Raw genomic sequence first — 19,837 nt, 5'->3', positions numbered from 1 at the left:
TATGGGTAAGAGAAGTACTAAATATGGTACAATATGGATTTGGGTGAACGGGTAGAGCTGGAATCCTGAAATTTTTGTTTGGGAAAGAAATGGTACTAAACTTGATACAATTTGGATTCGGGTGAATTAATAGAGCTGGAATCCTGAAATTTGGAATTACGATTACAGTCAAAGAGTAGGATTCAGATTGTTTTGAAAAAGCAAACTTATGGTTACGAAAAGCACTAAATGGTACTAAATTTAGTACAATTTGTATGTAGGTGAACGGATAGCGGTGGAATCCTGCAATTTGAAAGTATGATTATTGTAGCCCTGTTGAGTTGAGGAAGTTTTGAAAATTGGTACGAAAATTATAAATTGTTCTAAATTTAGTACAATTTTAATTTGGTTTAACGGATAGAGTTTGAATCCTGAAATTTTGAATTAAGATTACTACTAAAGTGAAGGATTGAGGTAGTTTTGGAAAATCTTACTTATGGGTACGAAGAGTTCGACTTGATACTAAGTTTGGTACAATTTGGAATTGGACGAACGGATACAGCTGGAATCTTGAGATCTGTAATTATTATGGAATTTACTGTAATTATTTTGTATTAATGTCCGTGTATGGCTGAGATATGTCGTCGAAATACGTACCATAAGTATACGAAAATTACTTAATGGTACTCAATTTATTTTTGGGTGTAGGGACAGTGCTGGAATTTTTATTTTTTGGAATTAGGGTATGTATTGGTGTGCAACGTTGATCTCGCTGTTAATGTGTAAGGGTGAGATACGGCTGATCTTTTTGAAAATCGAACTTAAGGGGTACGTACAGTACTAAGATAAAAATAAATATTTATTAAAATTGGTATTAGTGCGACCAAATTTTCAGTGTTTGTCATTTCCATATTATATATTGTTTATTTGTTTTTTTATATCCTTTCCGCATACGAAGTAGCGGGCATTTTGCTAGTATATATATATATAGCCTATTTTCAATGCCGAACATCCTAGGAGTAATAGAAACCAAACTACAAAGCTCTATCTTATAAATTGCGAGCTGTGTCTTGATTTCAACTGATAAACTGACAGACGGACATGACCATTATGACTTAGAATTTTATGCTGATCGACAATATACATACTTTATAGGGTCTCCGATGAATATTTCGGTGTGTTACAAGCGGAATGACAAATTTAATTACACCATCCAAATTATGGTTTAAGGTATAAAAATTGTTTCGCATATGAATTTCCGATGTACAAACACGTCAAAATGTTGAATATAATTAAAGTTTTCATGGATATATAAAATTTGCATAATACAATACAACATCAATCTTTAATGTTCCCGTTATATTGAATTGATGTTTTTATGACCTGTTTTGACAAGTAGTTTCCCTTTTTAATTCGATTCGCTATGCATTATACAGGTGATTGATTACACTGTAAAATTCTTACTAGTCTCAATATTCTTAAGGATTATAGTCACTAGGTCCATGTTTATATTATAGCCTTTTGCATTGTTAACCTTCTTAATGAGTATTTATTTGAGTTATACGCAAAGGAATTGACATTTGAACCCCAGTCGGTTTGTTAAATCCGGTTAAAGGTTACATTTTTATGGTTTTCAGGATTTTGCTAGCGAGCCCTATCCAAATGGGACTAAGGAAAATGCCGTAGAGATCCCAAACCTGGTTTTTGAACGCTTTATCATCATTTTCCGGCATTGAAAATCTTTGACCATGCCTTTTTTCTTGATGTGCGTGAATGAAGTGAAGTCATTGGGTTCCAAGTCAGGGCTGTACGGCGGATGACCCATCAATTCCACGTTTTGTTCGGTCAAAAGGTTCTGGTTTGAGTCGATGTATGAGAGCTCGCATTATCATAGTGCACCATGATTCGTCTTCTCTTGTTCGTTCTTCGAATTTCTCGGGATACTACAGGTAAACAAACCTGAAGTGTACTACTTTAAATTAAGCGTCTACGTTGCTCAAGCCGTTAGTCGCATCATGGTCAGTTTTGCCAAAGAAACAGATGACAATTTGCTTCGAAATGATTCTTCCATGAACAACTTTTGTTGGATTTGGCTCGCCTTCGGTCGATTGCTGTTTTGTTTCGGGCTCATATGCATAAATCCAAGATTCGTCGTCTGTGATGATCTTTGCACCAATCAACAAGGGCATTTTTTGAGCGATTGCCAAATTGTGCTGAATCTAACGAGAAAAAAACCATATTTACGGCCAGGTGTTCATGCAATATCAAATGTTAGTCGGTGGAAGAAATGCCCAAGTATGCCTATATCTCACGGTATATAACATGGCGGTCTTTCTTTATCCGTTCACGCATGTTTCAGTTTCAGTTTCAGTTTTTACCGAGTGTCGGCCACAATTAAATTGATTAAACCAGTTTTTCCAGTTGGTAAAATATATCAAATATCAATATTCAAATGGAAATGTCAAATGGCGCCTGGCAACAGGCCGTGTTGTCTAGGAAAGCATATTATCGTGCAGCCCTTGTAAAAAATGATGAACTGTCAAATTAAAAATTCCAAAAAATGGATAGTATTTCGTCTGTCAAAAATTATTTTTTAAAAAAAGATTTTTATGTGTATAAAACGTATGAAGATCGAATCAACCGTTTTCGAGCTACAGTGGGCACCGCTTTCAAAAATGCCATTTCGAGAAAACCGAAATCGCAATGTCCGATCGACTCGAACGTATTCTCCGATCGACTCGAACATATTCTACTTCTACATTAAAAAGAGCCAATAACAAAATATTTTTTTTTAATTTGCAAGTGGCTATAACGCCTTTAAATAATTTGTTATGTAGCATATAACATTTATATCGAAGACAGGATATGGTTTTTTTAAGACGAGTGCACGTATATGGTCCAGCTGTCATCTGTGGAGGAGCAGTTTCCGAGCTTCATAACGCCTTTTCGTTATACTACACTTAAATATGTATATCTAAAGAGCAAAGGGGCTGGACTATCACTGGCATACTTCATTTTTAATAGACTTTGAGGTGTTGTTTAGCCTTTCATCTGTGCACACTCCTTACACAGTTGTCTAATATCCTATGTAGTTGTACTCCGAAGTACAGTATTGTGGAAGGGTGTAAACAACAATATTTTTGTGTAAATAACAATATTATGTATATATTTTATTCGAAACCGCTATATAAATAGATTTGAAGTAATGCAAAGAAATAACTCAATCTGTAAGGTATTGTTACATACGAGTATTACTAATATATGTATGTATATTTATTTACATTATTTTTATGCATATTTTATTACATGGCATGATTTTATGATTCAAAAGCAAATATAAAAAATAAAAAGAAAACATAAATATATAAAAAACAATGCTGATATTGTCTCATTTAATTAGAACTATTCGGAGCAATCAGAGTTTCAAAAATATGTATATGTGTGTATATGAATGTTCAGTAGTTTCGGAAGAAATTAAATAAAGAAATTGTCGTTTTCAAACAGGAAGTAGGTATAAAAAATGTAAGTATTTGTTCTGTTTGTAGGAAGAAATATAAGAAAGCAAAATAGTTTTTTGTTTTATTTTAATAAAACTCAAAAAACAATTCTCATTCCACAAAAAATACTTGAAAAGGTTTGAAACAGAAGATCAAGATTTTGATTCTCTTGAGCATAACCGGTGCCAATTGCAAATATGTTCTTTGTTTATTTATATTGAAAATGTATTTCCTTTAGCTTCTTATTTAGTTTTTATTTATTTTTTGGTTGTATTGTTTTTTTATATAAACAGCCTCTAAAAATTGTTCAAGACATTATACAAAGGTAAATGAATGAATTAAATAAATTAGAATTGAATTAAGGAAAATACATAATTGGCTTTTCAAAAAAATTAAAAAGAAGTATAATTAAGTAATTGTAAGGTATTTTATTATACCTCCTTACTCCGTCCCCGTAGAATCTATAATTTAAAAGGGTGTATGTTTAAATTTGTCAAACAAATTCGTTATACAAGAGAGAGTTAAGAGTTACATTGAGATGGATAGTAGTAAAACAAATCATCAATGAGAGAGGAAAATTATCGATTGGCTATACGAAAATTAAACAAAGCATTACGTAAAAGAAAACCAATATTGCAAATCCTAAATGAAAAACTTTACTTGAAATTACAAACAAATATATATGGAAACGAACGGAAGAAAAAGAAACATTTAAACAAATATGTATATGTATATAAAAGTACTTTTCTGCATATTTTGTAATCTTTTATGTTTAATTGTAAGATAGGAGTTTGTTTTTGTTTTGTAATAAACATTAAAAAATTACAGCGATTATGTGTACAATTAAAATGTGAAATAAACAACACAAAAACAATATCGAATATCTAAATGTTTGTATTGGTGTTAGAAATGTTTCTGTGCAGAGATAAACAGGTGGTAACACGGAAAACCTTTAAAATGCCAAAAATGTTTACGTAAGGCAACTTTAATATTTGACTCTAAATGGACCAATGAAATAAACGTATAAAGATAGCGTTAACCATACTTCAAAAATTACAAGTATAAAATACGCACCACCAAGCTAAAACTAGATCACGACAGCAATTAATTGGATCAATGTTTTAATATCCGTGTCGACATCCTGAAAAAAAGGATGCATACCCAATGATTGGAAACCCAGTTTACTATGGAGGTATGAAGCGAAAACCGGTAGCTTCAAATTACATTGTTATCATTTCAAGACTTCATGTTTTTTGAATCACTGCGATAATTTGCAATCAAAATAAGAAACATGAAATTACATCATCGCAGTTAAGTCTGCCCAGAAAAAAAATACAAAAAAGCATTGGTTAAAATAATGGGTTATTTTTTGATATTGATGCGTGGAGCAACCGTTATATGTGGGTTATACCAAAATATGCATTTTTATAATTTTGTGGATAAGTTTTTTAACCACTAGAACCCAAAAATTGCAAATTAGAGATATTTTGGTCAGAAAATAGCGAAATTCTCAAAAAAATGCCGAAAATCAAATGTACCTCTTATATGGGGGTTATAATAAAACTTACATCTATAACCACAATTCTCTGTGGGAATGTTGTATTTCGGTAGTAAATGTGGCTAAACTTTCAAAATATCACAAATTTTGCAGTAACATTATATTGGGGCAAGGGACGTATGCGGAAGACTAAATACTAAATTTCTGCCATTTCGGTATGATTATGAGACCAAAATCAGACGTGGACGTTGGCATGGACGCTATATCAAAACGTGGACCGATATAGCCCATTTTAAATACCAAAAATCTTAGGAGTAATAGAAATTCCGAAGAATAAATAAAAAGGTCGAAGAAAACACAAAAACAATTATTGCGAAGAATATTTCGATGCGTTGCAAACGAAATTACAAAGTCAATGATATCCTCCCTATAACGATAGTGGGGCGTTGACACATAGAAATAGGATGAAGAAAAAATAGAAATTGTGTCCTATGCGATATGTTTCCTTGAGGAACCATGAACATGGATCCTAATGATTCGTAACAATGGGTATTAATATTCATCTTTTATCTTCTCAAAGTTGTCACTATTCTCTCTCAAAATATTTTTACACCCAACGAAGACTTGTACCAAATTCCAGCCATTTCGGTGGTATAATTACGCTAAAATCTTTAAAATAACGAAAATTGTGACGTACCGTTCTACGGGGGCCATATAATATTATGAGGGGAACTAGAAAAGATTCTGGCCTAGGCAACACGTTGTATTGCCAGACACCATTTGACATTGTTTTTGGAAAGTTTGATAGTTTTGACATACGATCATATGTTGTGTTTTTTTTCAGTGTCTTGAAAAAATCATACATACATACATACATACATACATACATATGTTCCCACAACATCCCCGAAGGGACAAGGGAAACTTCTCTCTGTACTTCACTCTGTACAAAATTTACTTGTGAACATTTTCGTCCGATAATTTTTTACAACTTTCGACGGGGATAATCACGACAAGAGTGCTTCGATCAAATTAAATCTTTGCATGTCGAAAAAGGACTATGACTGGCACTATGAAAAACTAGTTTCATGAATTCAATCGTAGCCGACCCTTGCCAAAAGACGAAGGTCGTGAGAGTCGTACAAAAACGGCCGTTGTGCCAGAAAAAATTAAGCCGTGCGTGAACGGATAATGCAACATTGCCACGTGATACACCGTAAAATAGAGGCATCCTTGTACATGTATTCCACCGACTAACATTTGATATTGCGTGAACACCTGGTCGCAAAAATGTGGTTTTCTCGTTTGATCCAGCACAATTTGACAATCGCTCAAAAAAGTCTCTCCTTGATTGATGCAAAGAAATTGTGAATAAATACGATCACGGTACTTCTAATGACGTTTATAAGATCGTCACAGACGACGAATCTTGGCTCTATGCGTATGAGCCCGAAACAGAACAGCAATCGACGGTGGAGGTCTTCGAAGGCGAGTCAAATCCAACGAAAGTTGTTCATGTAAGAAGCACTTCGAAGAACGTGGTCGATTGTTTCTTCGGCTAAATCGACCATGTGGCAACTACACGGCTTGAGCAACGTAGGACGGTTTATTCTGAGTGGTTCACTACAATTTGTTTGCCTGAAGACTCCTGAGAAATTCGAAAAACGAACAAGATAAGACGAATCATTGTGCACCATGACAATGTGAGCTCTCACACATCGATTCAAACCAACGCATTTATGACCGGACAAAACGTGGAATTGATGGGTCATCCGCCGTACAGCCCTGACTTGGAACCCAACAACTTTATTTGATTCCCGCACATCAAGAAAAAAAGGCGTGGTCTACGATTTTCGTCGTTGGAAGTACTGTTGAAGCGTTCAAAAACCATGCTTTGGAGATGTCTCAATCTGAGTGGAAAAGTGTTTTAACAATTGGTTTGAGCACATGATAAAGTGTATAAATCATCCTGGAGAATATCTTGAAAACAATAAAACTATTTTTATAAATAAATATTCGCATTTTCATTATCAGGCCAGCAGCTTTTCTCCCTCCCCTCGTTTATAAATACCAAATTACAAAATTCCCTATGATCGGGAGATACCGTTTTAATTTCTGCGAGAATGTTTAGTACCCACAACGAAGACAAAATTTTAGCCATGTCGGTAATAATGTGATAAAAACGTTGAAATACTGAAAATCGGGCAATGCTGCTCAATGGAGGCTAAATGAAAAACTTGACAAATAACTACCGGAATATGCCATTCCACCAACGAAAACAGAGTGCAAAAATTCCAGCTATTTTGACTATTAAAATCAAGAGGTACAGTTTAATGTTGGCTATATGAAAATTTGGACACATACTGAAAATCCTAAAAAAGAAAGTTTAAAACCCCCAACGGATAATTTATATGACTAAAATCTTCAAAATATCTAAAATTTGGAGGCAATTATGGAGGCTATATCAAAACGTATATCTCTGTGGGAATGTGTTAATACCCAAAGGAAGACTTAATACCAAATTCCAGATATTTCGGTGAGATAATGAGGCTAAAACATTCAAAATACCGAAAATCAGGAGGTAAAGTTCTATTGGGGCATATCAAAAGGTGGACCGATAGGAGCCAAGTTTAGTACCAACCATCCTAATATTAACTTCTGTACCAGATTATAAAGCTCTATCTTAAATACTGCGATCAGTATCTTGATTTCAACAGACGGAGGAAGTATGTTACATCTCCGACGAATATTTCGGTATGATGCAAACGGAATGATAACATGGAGTGTGAGAATTAAAACTCACATCTATGCACAGTGGATCCACCCATTGGCCAAAAATAAAAAAATGAATGTCAACATTTTGGTACAATATCTGGCAACTCTGACAGCTATGACATGGACCTTTTTAATAATATATTAGTTTTTGTTTCATTCGAACGCGATCTTTTTAAGAATAGCTTCAGAAGTCGGAACACTTGACTAATATTTTTTGTTGTGAGTACAACCTATATTTTAAGTGCAAGTAAATATATTGAAAATATCGCGAAACTAATAGGTATAGCAAAATATTATAGTGGGTTTTGAAGGTGGAGGTAATAGCTTAGTTTTCATTAAAAAATAGTGTTTCAGCTTGTTGTGGAATTCTAGTTAGCTGCATATTCTTAGTGTATTTTGTAATGACAATTCGATCATATACTTAAATTTGACCTGAGGTTTTAGTCATGATGCCACCAGTGCCCACCTCGGGAATAATTTTCCAAAGTAGGTCATAGGTTTAAGATTATTCAGCATTAAAATCAGCTGCCATCTAGTGCCAGACTATAAATGATGGGTCGCAGAATAAGGCTGCCCTAGAATATTGTTTCTATGGATATATTAGGGTATAACTCTGTTATCTGACCGCGTACATTAACATAATTGGCATCAATGGAAAGGTCAAGAATTCTTCTTCCATATATGAGTTACGTGGGAATTATGTGTGTTCGATTAAAAACGCTATAAGATCTATATTAAAATTTTTACCAATTTTCAGACAAAAATGTTGGTTTTTTTAATCCGCTAAATTGTTCGGATTTTATGTTGTTTTGGAGATTGTTTTGTTTCCCCAAGCCTATTTTTGCATCATAAGATAATCGCGACTTTCGTTCATGTCATTTTGTATTAACAGCATAAAACAATTCTTACCGTATACCCCTTCCAGAGGGGAAAGGGGGGAGAATGTTACGCTCGTGGTTTCTTAAAACACTCTTAGCAGCGGACAAAGCTGTAACCAGCGCATTGGCTTGATTTTTACACTCTAAATATTTTTGGCCACTTTCTCCATACAGTGGATCCACTGTGCCATGGGCAGATCAACTACCGGTTGCACAATCGAAATCATTTTTCCCAACAATTGAACATGAACTTTTGGGTCGGAGGTACCCTAAAGAAAAGACCGACATGTTAATGACCGATAAGTTAAACTACATTTGGACAAACTATTAGAAGATTCATAGTGTGGACCAAATCGGTTGATCCGTTCAACAGGTATAACGCGTACTATACTAGCGAAATGTTAGGAACTTTTGTGGGGGAGATACCAGAAGGAGTGGACCGATATGGCTCTAATTTTGGACCGAATCGGCTGATCCGTTAGTGAGTTATCGTGCTCTCCAGCCACTGCACATGGTGCCGTAGGCTTTTTCACAACTTTCGGGCCATTTTCTTAGGAACAATGAACGGAAAGAAACAAAACGATTCCCGTACCAATCACACAAAGCCACAAACTTTTCAGCTTCTCTGAATTGTTTCATTCTCACAACCAAAACAAAAACACAAACTTTTCAACGTAAAAAGATGGAAACCGTACGATTGGTGAAATGTAACTTCAGCTATGCTTTGCTGAGTTGTTTCATTCACCACCGAAACGACAAGTATTTTTGGGAAACGTTTGCCGTGCGTTATGATCAATGACACACTCAGACACACACACACACATGTGATTGCTTAACAACCCTATAAGATAGCATCAGCATACCACAGTGAATTTTATCAACCACCAAACGTTTTTGATTTATCCACATGTGTTAAGTACTATTTAGTTTTCTATCTGTTGTTGTGGAGTTGAGTACTTTTCGCTTTTCGTTTTGTTTGCACTCACGAATGTAATCAAAACAAAACTAAACAGCGAGCTCGGCCAACGTGGGTTATGTTTCGTTTTGTATTGTTCCTATGGAAAATACGAAACGAAACGATTGGAAATGTTATTTAAAGTATTTTTACGTACTCTGCTTAGGAAGTATGGACCTGCCCCTAAAAAACGTGTACTGTCGTAATGAGAACAGCGAATACAAGTGGCTGCAAAGAAATCAAACCGATTCGAGAGCAGTTTTAATCTTTTTTTTTTTTAAATTTTGTGTGGGAGCTACCCGAAAGAGTAGACCGATAGAGCCCATATTGAAACATCATCTATGTCTGGTGAACATTTCACGATGTGCAAAGTAGGGGCCTTCAAGAGTTATCGTGCGCACAGTTTTTCCGAATATTTTTCAACTTTTGTGGAGGAGGTACCTGAAGGAGTGGACTGATGTGACTCATCTTCGAACTTAAACTGAGCTTGGACAAATTATTACGAAGGCAACATTTTGAACCAAAAAAGGTTCATCCGTGCGAGAGTTATCATGCGCTCCAGCCAGCCAGATGGACGTACCGACATTGCTAAAGCGACTCCAGATTGTCTGAAATGGATTTCGTCCAAACATACTAGCAGATTAAACTCATTACTTCGATGAGCATAAATGCTCGCTAGCATAAATGCTGAGGGTATAAAAATGCAGAAGAGGAAGAGCGAAGTTTGCTGTGAAAGTCAACGACTTTAAATAAAATAACTACTTACTTCTACTGACAAACCTTTGTTAAAATAATAGGTTAGAAAGGACATTTTGTACGAGTTTTTTTCTGTTGAGAGTATAAATATCGAATATTAACGTCATTTTTTACTGAAAAATAGCCACACTTTACTACAAAATTTAAAGCCAAATAATAAATATCAAAAATTGAGCTGCAATTTGCAATAAGATAACCCAAATGCTTTAATAGCTTGTGTAAATTTTGTTGTAGGCCGGGATTAGTTACGTATCTGCTTGTTTTAATAGAACTGACATATAAAACGCAAGCATGCCTATATTAAAAATTATGCAGTTATGAAAAACCCCTTTTTTATTTAATTTTCGTGGTCGTATTTTTGTAAATCTTTATACAGCTTTTATCTTAATGTTATAGAAATTGTATTTATTATAAGTGTTGCACGAGTTGCCACCTGTTTGTACCCCTTTTCACAGAAAATATATTGTTGGATTATTACGTTTATTGTTGTATGTGTTTGTGTTTTAGCTACAATTTACAACATATATAAATCATAGAATCGAAAGTTAAACAAATTTAAAGAATGAAATCTGATGTGAACAAAACGAACGATTGTCTTGGCCATGTGGAGGCCACTATAAGAGACATATGTTTGTGACAATTGACACCTGACACTTACCCCTGGCTTAATCATCATTTGTACGGGTAACATTGACGGTGGTCCATTTTCATCATCACCGCCGCCTGATGCTTGAGCATTTGAGCCAGTGGCCTCGTCGCCAGCATTACTCGATTGCTGTTGTGTTTGGTTATTAGCTGCACTCGGGCCACTGTTGGACGTTGTTATTGTATTTGACGCAGTTATTGCCAAGGCTGTAGATTGAGCCAGTTGTTCTTGTTGCTGCTGCTGTTGCAATGCTTGCTGTTCACGGCGGTAGCTTTCCATTGCCATCATGGATGTTTGTCTTGCATTCGGATTATCAAAAGTGTATGGCGGCACTGCATCCTGTTGATCGGGCATGGATGAGGCATGGTGCTGTTCGTAGAGGAAGTAACAAAATAGCAGATAATAACAACATATATTAGTGGGATGTTGCAAGTGTATAGCTTTTTTATAAAGATAATTATCTCAAAACATTGCGAGATTTCGAAATGCAAATTTTTTACATTTTCTTCATTTCGAAATTTCGCGAAAACAAAAATGGAGAGAGAAAGGACACACAATGACAATATCAAAAAATAATGTTATTAATTTACCTAAATTAATAGAAAAAATCATCAACATTGTCATCATTATTATTAGACAATACAATATATGTATGTAGTTAGTCACTCGTGGATTAGGGTGGGTTGAGGCCACCAAATGGTCCAACCAAAATACTGAACAAAATTCATACTCACATGTGGTGCATTCGAGTTTCTTAGATTAGAGACATGATCGTAGTTCTTATAGCAACCGATCCCCGTTGTTGCTGGATTTCGTCCACTGGTCGAGTCGCCCTCTGTGCTATTCCCATCCGTCTGCGAGAGATTGTGCCCTGTGGGTAACGATCGTCGTAGGGCTTTTGTTAAACGGTGCCAATTTTTTATGGATCTAGAGCGACTTTCGCGCTTTTCTAATGTATGTTTAGGTGTATTTGTGTTGGTATATATGTGTGGATGTGTGTTGTTATTTATTGGAATGAAGAAGAATGCAAATTGTCATGGTGAGGATGCGGACAATGATGATATGTTTCCGTTTTGCAGGTATGTATGTATGTGTGTGTGTATTTTATAAGATGCAGGAGCATTAGAACGATGACAATGAGCGAGTAGTAAGTATGCAGAGGATTGATTGTTAAATGACAGATTGTTGTTAGTGTCGGATGAATGTTGTGTTAGATAAAATAGGAGAGATATAACGAACATTTCAGAGTTATGGTCGTGCATGGCGTATCGGAGTTGATCGCATTGATGACATTAAGAAACACATTGAAAGGATGAGCCATATTTGTTTGTTATCAGAGATTGTGGCGCAGCCGCATTTATGCAGATTCGTGTAGATGTGAGAGTATTTGGATATGCATATTTCATTCGATAGATTTTCCATTGGTCATTATTTTTCATTTTTAGGATAATGAAAGCAAATAATGGAATGTTGTTGTAGTTGTTGTTTCATTGTTGGCATTCAGTTCATGTGTAAGTGGGTGGGTATATATGATTCGTTTTTATTTTTCAATTCGAATTGAAGAGCCGTCACATGGTTGTTGTTTAATTTTTTATTGTTTTTGAGATTTCAAAGTCGGCCAGGAAGTAGCGAGCGAGCACACAATTAAATTTACGAAAGAAAAAAAGGAGAAATTTTGTATGAAATTCGTCTAAGTTTTACTTCGTGGGATTTTATTGTTAACACGTAGAACACAACAAACTTACAACATTTAGTATTGTATTTATAGTTCTATATAAAATATTCATGGACAGCTTGATTGAATGTACGTATGTTACAAGTATGTAACATTTCTTTAATACATATATGTATATTAGCCAGCAAATAGTAGTAGTAGTAGTAGGTGGGTAAGTAAATATTTGGTTGGTAAGTTAGTTAAGGTTTTAAGGGGTGGAAGGGAATGATTGTTGTTAATAGGTACATATAAATATGTAAGTAGTACTTTGCAATAAACTTTGGGGGTGGTTTGAGGTTAGAAAACATTTATAAAGATATAAATAAAATCTTAATTCAACATCGTTAGTTACAGAAATTACACATCAACTACATATAAAATATTGAGGATCTATCCAAGAAATTATATTCTTCATAAGTATTATATAATAATACAATAAATATTTCAAACTTGGCGATTCGAGAAAAAAGTGTTCTACTCGCGATGTTTCAGAAGGTTGAAAAAATATAAACATATCGTTTGCTCGATCAGGATCTACAAAAGCCACATACACTAAATGAATTATAAAAAGAGTCTAATACGAGTTGTATTACTTTAATACTCCTCCTGCAGAAAATAGCGAAGACTTTCAACTTTTAAGAATAACAAATCTCTATCTAATGAGATAATTTTCATTGACAAAACAAATTCACTGGCTTGATGGTATCCTTTACGAGTAGACAACTCTCTCTCCAAAGGTTCACATTTATTGGACCTGCAATTCAAATTTGTATTTGCAATCCATGTGTAAGTCAATAAAATTTAAAGGAAAGTTTCTGAACGCGATTTAAGTGGGATATTATGTACGACATATGCAAACATACTTCTTATTTATTCCGAAAAGTTTACATTCATCAGGGCCGAACGGAATTTTGCATACCTCAGTGGAAAATAGTTTTTTGTAATATTAACATAATTTCATTGCATAGAATTTAGACATATGTAGGCCATAAAGTACAACTAGCAGTCAGGCATGGTGAATGTGGGTGATTGTAGCCAGTATTGTCAAATCGAAATTTCCAATTTTGGACTTTAAAGTGACGATTTTCTGTCTATATAAAATTTTAAAGTTTGTAGATATATGTTGACAAATTTGTTATAATACCGAAAATCGTGGTAGATGTTATTGTTGTTATCCCTACACGAATGGTTTCACATTTCATCAATGTCGTTCACATTTCAGAGTAAACAAAAATAAAATCGGATTTTTATCGATATTATTTACTTCATGATAAAAGAGGTTATCCTTGGTGCCATGTTCGGAAGTTTAAAATCGGAGGAAATGTTAGATGGCGAAATCATGCTGATGTGCTTTTCGGCGAAAAGAATGTGATTTGTACCGGCACTTAACGATCATGGTTCGATACACGGAAAGCTATAACTTAGTGTTTTGCCTTAACAAATCATTTTATCACAAAATAACATTAAGCCGTATCTATATAACGCTCGGTTTTTAGAGATTTTGATGAAAATTCCCAATGAATAAATCATAGTGGACGCCGAGACTGATGACTTCTTCATAAAAAGCGTAAGTAACTACTTATCGGCATATGACATGTTAGTGTAAGGATACGAAAAAATCGAACTATACTATAGCTGATCTTCTTAATATAGGGAAGTAATCTAAGAAACTCTTAGTAAACCAGTATTTTTCGCCATTGCTTCTTGTTGCAAAAGCCCCTACCGAATATAAATCGTGTATCTGATATACCCCACTACATAGAAAGGGTTTCACAAGTTTCATGTCATAGTGCTGACAATATGTCTGAACTGATGCAGGTTACATTAAAAAAGTCTGAAGACACAACAATTACCGTGAGGTAAACCTGATAAGAACAAAACTTATACTTTTCACCAGGGTGCGCAAACTTTCTAACTTTCCGCAATGGTATTGAATAGAATGAAATCGGTGCTTTGGTAAATACCTTGTTATGGTCATGGTCCACAAAGTTATTTGGAAAAGGATTACAGAAGAGCAATCAAATCAAAGTCACAGGGATGTATTTCTGGGATAACTTAATTATTAAAATTTTAAACCTTATATTACATCACTCTGATCTTTCTCTGTAAGTGGTTAAATCATACCAAAGGTGCTGCGAAGTTGATCTCACATTTACAAGCTATGCATATCTGATTTGTGCGACAGCATCGTGGACATTTTCATATTATGAATATACAAATGTATTAAAATCACTTGCGTAAAAGCATACTGGGTGATAGGGCTATACCTTTCTTTTAGAAAGGTTCTTTCTTTCAGAAATTGACTTAGCAGTACCCTTTCTTTTAGAAAGGGTCTTAAAAGCACCCTTACTTTTAGAAAGGGTCTTAAAAGCACCCTTACTTTTAGAAAGGGTCTTAAAAGCACCCTTACCTTTAGAAAGTTTCCTAAAAGCACCCTTTCTTTTAGATAGCGTCTTAAAAGTACCCTTTCATTTAAAAATGATCTTAAAAGCACCCTTTCTTTGAGAAAGGGATTTAAAAGCACTTGTTTTTCCAACCGGTCTTAAAAGCACACTTTGTTTCAGAACGGGTCTTAAAAGCACCCTTCTTTCAAAACAAGTCTTTAGTAGCACCCTAGCATCCTTCCATTCAGAAAGGGACTTTAGCATCATCCTATCTTTCAGGGCCTTTAGTAGCATCCTTTCTTTCAGGAAGTGTCTTCAAAGCACAAAAATTGTGTTTAGAAGCACCCATTCTTTCTGAGAACGTCGTTGGAAGCAAATTTTTCTTTAGAAAGATTCTTTAGAAGCATTTCTTTCAGAAATGGTCGTTGAAGCACACTTTCTTTTAGAAATGGTTTTTTGAAGCCATCTTTTGTTAAGGAAGGTTCAGTAGAAGCAGAAAATTCTTTAAAAGTAGGCCTTTATTCAGAAATAGTCTTTAAAAGCACCCTTTCTTTTAGAATTGGTCTTTAAAAGCGCTGTTTCTTTGAAAAGGGCCTTTAGAGAAGCTCTTTCTTTCAGAAAGGGCATTTTGAGCGTCTTTCTATCAGAAAAGTTCCCTAAAACACATTTTCCTTCAGAAAGGGTCTTTAGAAGTGCCCTTTCTCTCAGAAAGAGTTTAAAGACTCTTTTTTAGAAATGGTCTTTAGAATTCCCCTTTTAAAGGGCCTTTAATAGCATTTCTTCGTTCAGAAAGTGTTTTTAAAGCACCCTTCTTATCAGAAAGAGTCTTTAGCAACATCCCTTCTTTCCGAAAGGGGCTTTAGCAACATCCCTTCTTTCCGAAAGGGTCTTTAGCAACTCCTTTTCTTTCAGAAATGATCTTCAGCAAAACTATCCTAGATCTCGCACATTTATTCAAAAATTGTCACATCAAAAAAAAAAAAAAATTTAAATTTAAAAATTGCATTACATAAAAAATTAAGTAACTGCTCCGACAGTCTTTTGGAAGGAGCTATGAATGATGGTTGATGTGGTTTGGTGCTTCACAAACTCAAAAAACGTTTTTGCTGAATTATCCCAAACTCCTAGTAACTGAACTGTAACTCATTAAATTTTAGGGATAACAACATGAAAATTTGCACAAGATAAAGTTGATTTCGTCTGGATGTCTAAAACCATTATTTCGATGAGGCACATTTTTTATCGTATCTAAGTGTATATTGACCTCTGAGGTTATAAAAAGTCTATCGCTTTTTCTATTCTTGGAGAATATCGGTTTACACAAAAACCATTCAGCTATCACTTTGGCAAAGTCATCTTGTGATAACAGATGAAGTTAGTGTAAATGTTATGCCATTCACGATGAAAGTGAAGGTCAATCATGGGAAATAACAATGAGGACCGAGATGCTCGATTACTGAAATAAACGTTGTGATGATAGCGACGGCCATGCTAACATTTGTATAACTATGACGATTTTAATTAGTTTACTTTAAATTTAATTGACAACTCTGGCTATGAGCCCACATTCCGTGCCGTTATTACCACGATTACCAGGAAAATGCTACGAATAAATGTGTAATCGTTGTGCTCTTTGGCGTATACCGTATTATATTTGAGATACCTAATAAGTTTTTACGTAACTAATACGCGCTAGGGGTCAATGCATACTAAAATGCGATTAATAAACAACAACATGTAGTCTTCTGTATGTTTATGTTTTAATATGACATTATATGCATTTTTCAGGCAAACAGCAACAGCTGATGGGGCATTTTTGAAAGTACACACCCACATTACAAAAATCCGATTTAGGGTTTGTTTGATCAGATTCCGTTTGGATTTGGTAGAAGTAATGTAGATTTGTCTTAAATTCAATTAGGCTCCTGTAATATTATGGGTTACCACATACAATATACTCCCCAGCGTGAAACAGATTCGCCAAGACGACATTACCCCAAACAGAAAAATAAATTGGCAGTCATAACCATGAAAAAAATTAGTAACATGAAGCTGAGGCAATACCAAAAAAACAGTTTATAGCTTCTAAGGTATAAGGATATTTGCCATAAGTACACTGTCATTTATTGACCAATATGTTGGGAAATCACGACATGCTTACAAAACAATTATCTGTTTGATTAGTTTCAATTATTTGGAACAACAAAAACCAAAAGGATCTGATCCAGCACAACTCAACAAGAGTTTTGTTGTATTGATTATGTGCTTCCAAATAAATGCCTCTTTGAAAATGGTTACCTTCTTTTCGGTGATGCACGGTGTTATTGTCGTAGTTAAATGGGTGTGACATTTGAGTTGATTCGATTTTTTTGAATTTGTGTAACAAATGTGAGAGGCTTGAAGTATGTGATAATGACTAAGAATGAACGTTTTTATTTTTGTAATTTTTTGTTCAATCGTATTGACCACTTTGATCAACAGATGAGGTTCTAGCTATACTCTTCGGTATATAAAAATACTTATTTCTCAAAAATTTGCATTAGTTTTGAAAATTAAAGATATATGTACATTATTTTGAGTAAAAACACATTGTGACAAACAGTTTTAATAATTTCTTTGGTTTGTAAATATTTAAGCCGCACACAAACACTCAATCTATGACAAGTAATTATGAATAAATAGAAACGAAAATACAGCAGATAGTTGTGGGGTTCTGCTTAAATTCGATTAGTATTTATACGAGTATTAATCAAATAGATCTACACAACTATAAATATGTAGTTTATTTGTATTGTATTAAATAGGACAGTTACTCTAAACGTACAGAATATAAAGTTACACACACGAATAAAATTGATTTGAGTGCCAACATACACTTAAAAAGTAGACGAAATTCAAATGGGTATCTGCTGACACTAGTCTAGGAAAATGATTAGATAAGTTAAGTAGACAAAGAGAATAAAGCCAATACTTTACAAGAAAGAAGAAGAATAAATACTATTTGCAATTCATTTTTAATTTATCTCCGTTTATGTACGAATATTTGAATTAAGAAAATCAGTGCATGCTTAGTTTAGAATTTGATTAATTAATTAGTGAAGAAACATTAGGTTAGTTAGTAAGTTAGGTAAAATAGTATTGAGTCAAGACATTGATAAAAATGTATGTTTAACGAAATTGGGATATTGTCACCATCCATCCATCATAAACAAGAGAAGATTAATGCTTTTGTTGCTGTTTGATTTAATGAAAAAAGACTATAGGAAGAAATCTAAAAAGTCCTTTAAATTGCATTCTTTTGAGTTAGGCAAATCAGTTACATGATAGAAATTCGACAAGTATGTGAAACAAATGATTTAACCTACTGTAAAGAATCCAAACACCTGTGTGCTTTTTATATATACTTTTTATTTTTAAATATGTATAGTTTTCCGTTTTTTAATTTTGTTAGTTCTACGACATTTCTTTTAATATACAATTTCACATATTGTTCAGGTTTATGTGGGTTCTGGAGATACAAAGCATTTTGGATTTTTGTATGAATGTTTTGTGTTAAAATCAGAATAATGCAGTCAAGAATTTTCACATCAGACAAACAGGTGTATAAAATATTAGACAATCACTTATTTGATGTTGTTGTGAATGCTGACATATCTAACCAATATTAATGTTTCATTCAATTAGCAATATTCAAAATTAATTTTAAAAAAATATTCTTTAGGTATAGCATTTGTAAAGGAACCATTTTTTTCTGAATTCAATACAATCAAAATAATACTGCAGAACAAAATACAGTCTTTCAAAAAGCATAAGTCTTTTGCGAGTTTAGTGTCTAAATACGAATTACGGATTTAGTGTCTACCTGAAAATAATTTCTGAGGAATATTCTATTCAATAAAACAACAAAAACACCGTAGAGAGTTTTTTCTGTTAACTACCGGGCGCGTCCCCACCGGAAGAAAGGGGGAGATGGATGCTCATCCTACTCTGCTTTTAACTAGGGAAATCACTTGTGATATAACCTGCATTAAAGTAGAGCAGTATGATCATCTGCTTCTGTAAGCCTTCGAGCTTTCCGCGAACAAAATATTGACTGTGGGAAAGCTCTCCTGAAACACAAAACAAATAATGGAAAAATGTTAATATGAAGATAAAGCTACCGTGCAGGTCCTATAAAACCCAGTACCGGCGGGGACCAGTGATACGACGCCTCGTTATCATCAAACAATCATGAGCAACAGTCTTCCACACATGTGGGTGCACACAGCTCAAAGGAAAAGGGGAGGAGGACTAACGGAAGCTCAGAGAGACTTTAATCTGAATCCAACGTCTCTTATCCGACTCCGAGTCTGACAGCAACTTCAAAATAAATACCACGGTTGTGTTGTCAGATGCTCACCAACAGAAGTTCAAAAAAAAAAAAAAAAAAAAAACAAGCGTTGCTAAAAAAATGCAAGATGCTCCCAAGGATGTCGAAAGCACTTCCTCCACATCCACAGAAGCGGCAAAAAGGATAAAATCTCGCGAAGAAAAAAACAAAGCTAATCCATCATAGACGAAAAATAGCTTCCCACGTCCAAATGGTAACCGCATTAAATGAGGTACTACACCACATCGAGAGAACCTGTGACAAAAAGATGTATACACATCGAGGGCACTTTCTACAAGCACTTTAAGTGAAGAAATCGGTCTGCTATGTCAACGACGTAATAATATTGCTTTGCAAAAGGACCGGAAGGGCTCTAAATTAACTTA

At 34.4% G+C, this 19,837-nt stretch overlaps 1 protein-coding gene across 39 annotated transcripts in view; it reads right to left on the bottom strand.

Moving 5' to 3' along the window:
* Shab (potassium voltage-gated channel shaker cognate b) overlaps positions 1-19,837 on the bottom strand; it is a 394,632-nt gene that overhangs the window by 61,824 nt on the left and 312,971 nt on the right. For 32 of the 39 annotated variants that reach the window (XR_012412620.1, XR_012412621.1, XR_012412622.1 and 29 more), the window contains 2 exons: positions 11,719-11,855; positions 10,997-11,353 (listed from right to left, as the gene is read on the bottom strand). Coding sequence is in view for 35 of the 39 variants with exons in the window: in XM_073983598.1 (XP_073839699.1) it covers positions 10,997-11,353; positions 11,719-11,855 (494 nt within the window). In the remaining 4 variants the exon portion in view is untranslated. Of the gene's footprint in view, positions 1-10,996; positions 11,354-11,718; positions 11,934-19,837 lie in introns of all 39 variants that reach the window. The other 7 variants (XM_073983606.1, XM_073983619.1, XM_073983627.1 and 4 more) reach the window with 1 other exon arrangement.

This window comes from Musca autumnalis, unplaced genomic scaffold (genome assembly GCF_047663935.1).
Source record: "Musca autumnalis isolate F117 unplaced genomic scaffold, ASM4766393v1 scaffold_4, whole genome shotgun sequence".
Classification (NCBI taxonomy): Eukaryota; Metazoa; Arthropoda; class Insecta; order Diptera; family Muscidae; genus Musca; species Musca autumnalis.
This window is presented reverse-complemented; position numbering and strand designations above follow the sequence as displayed.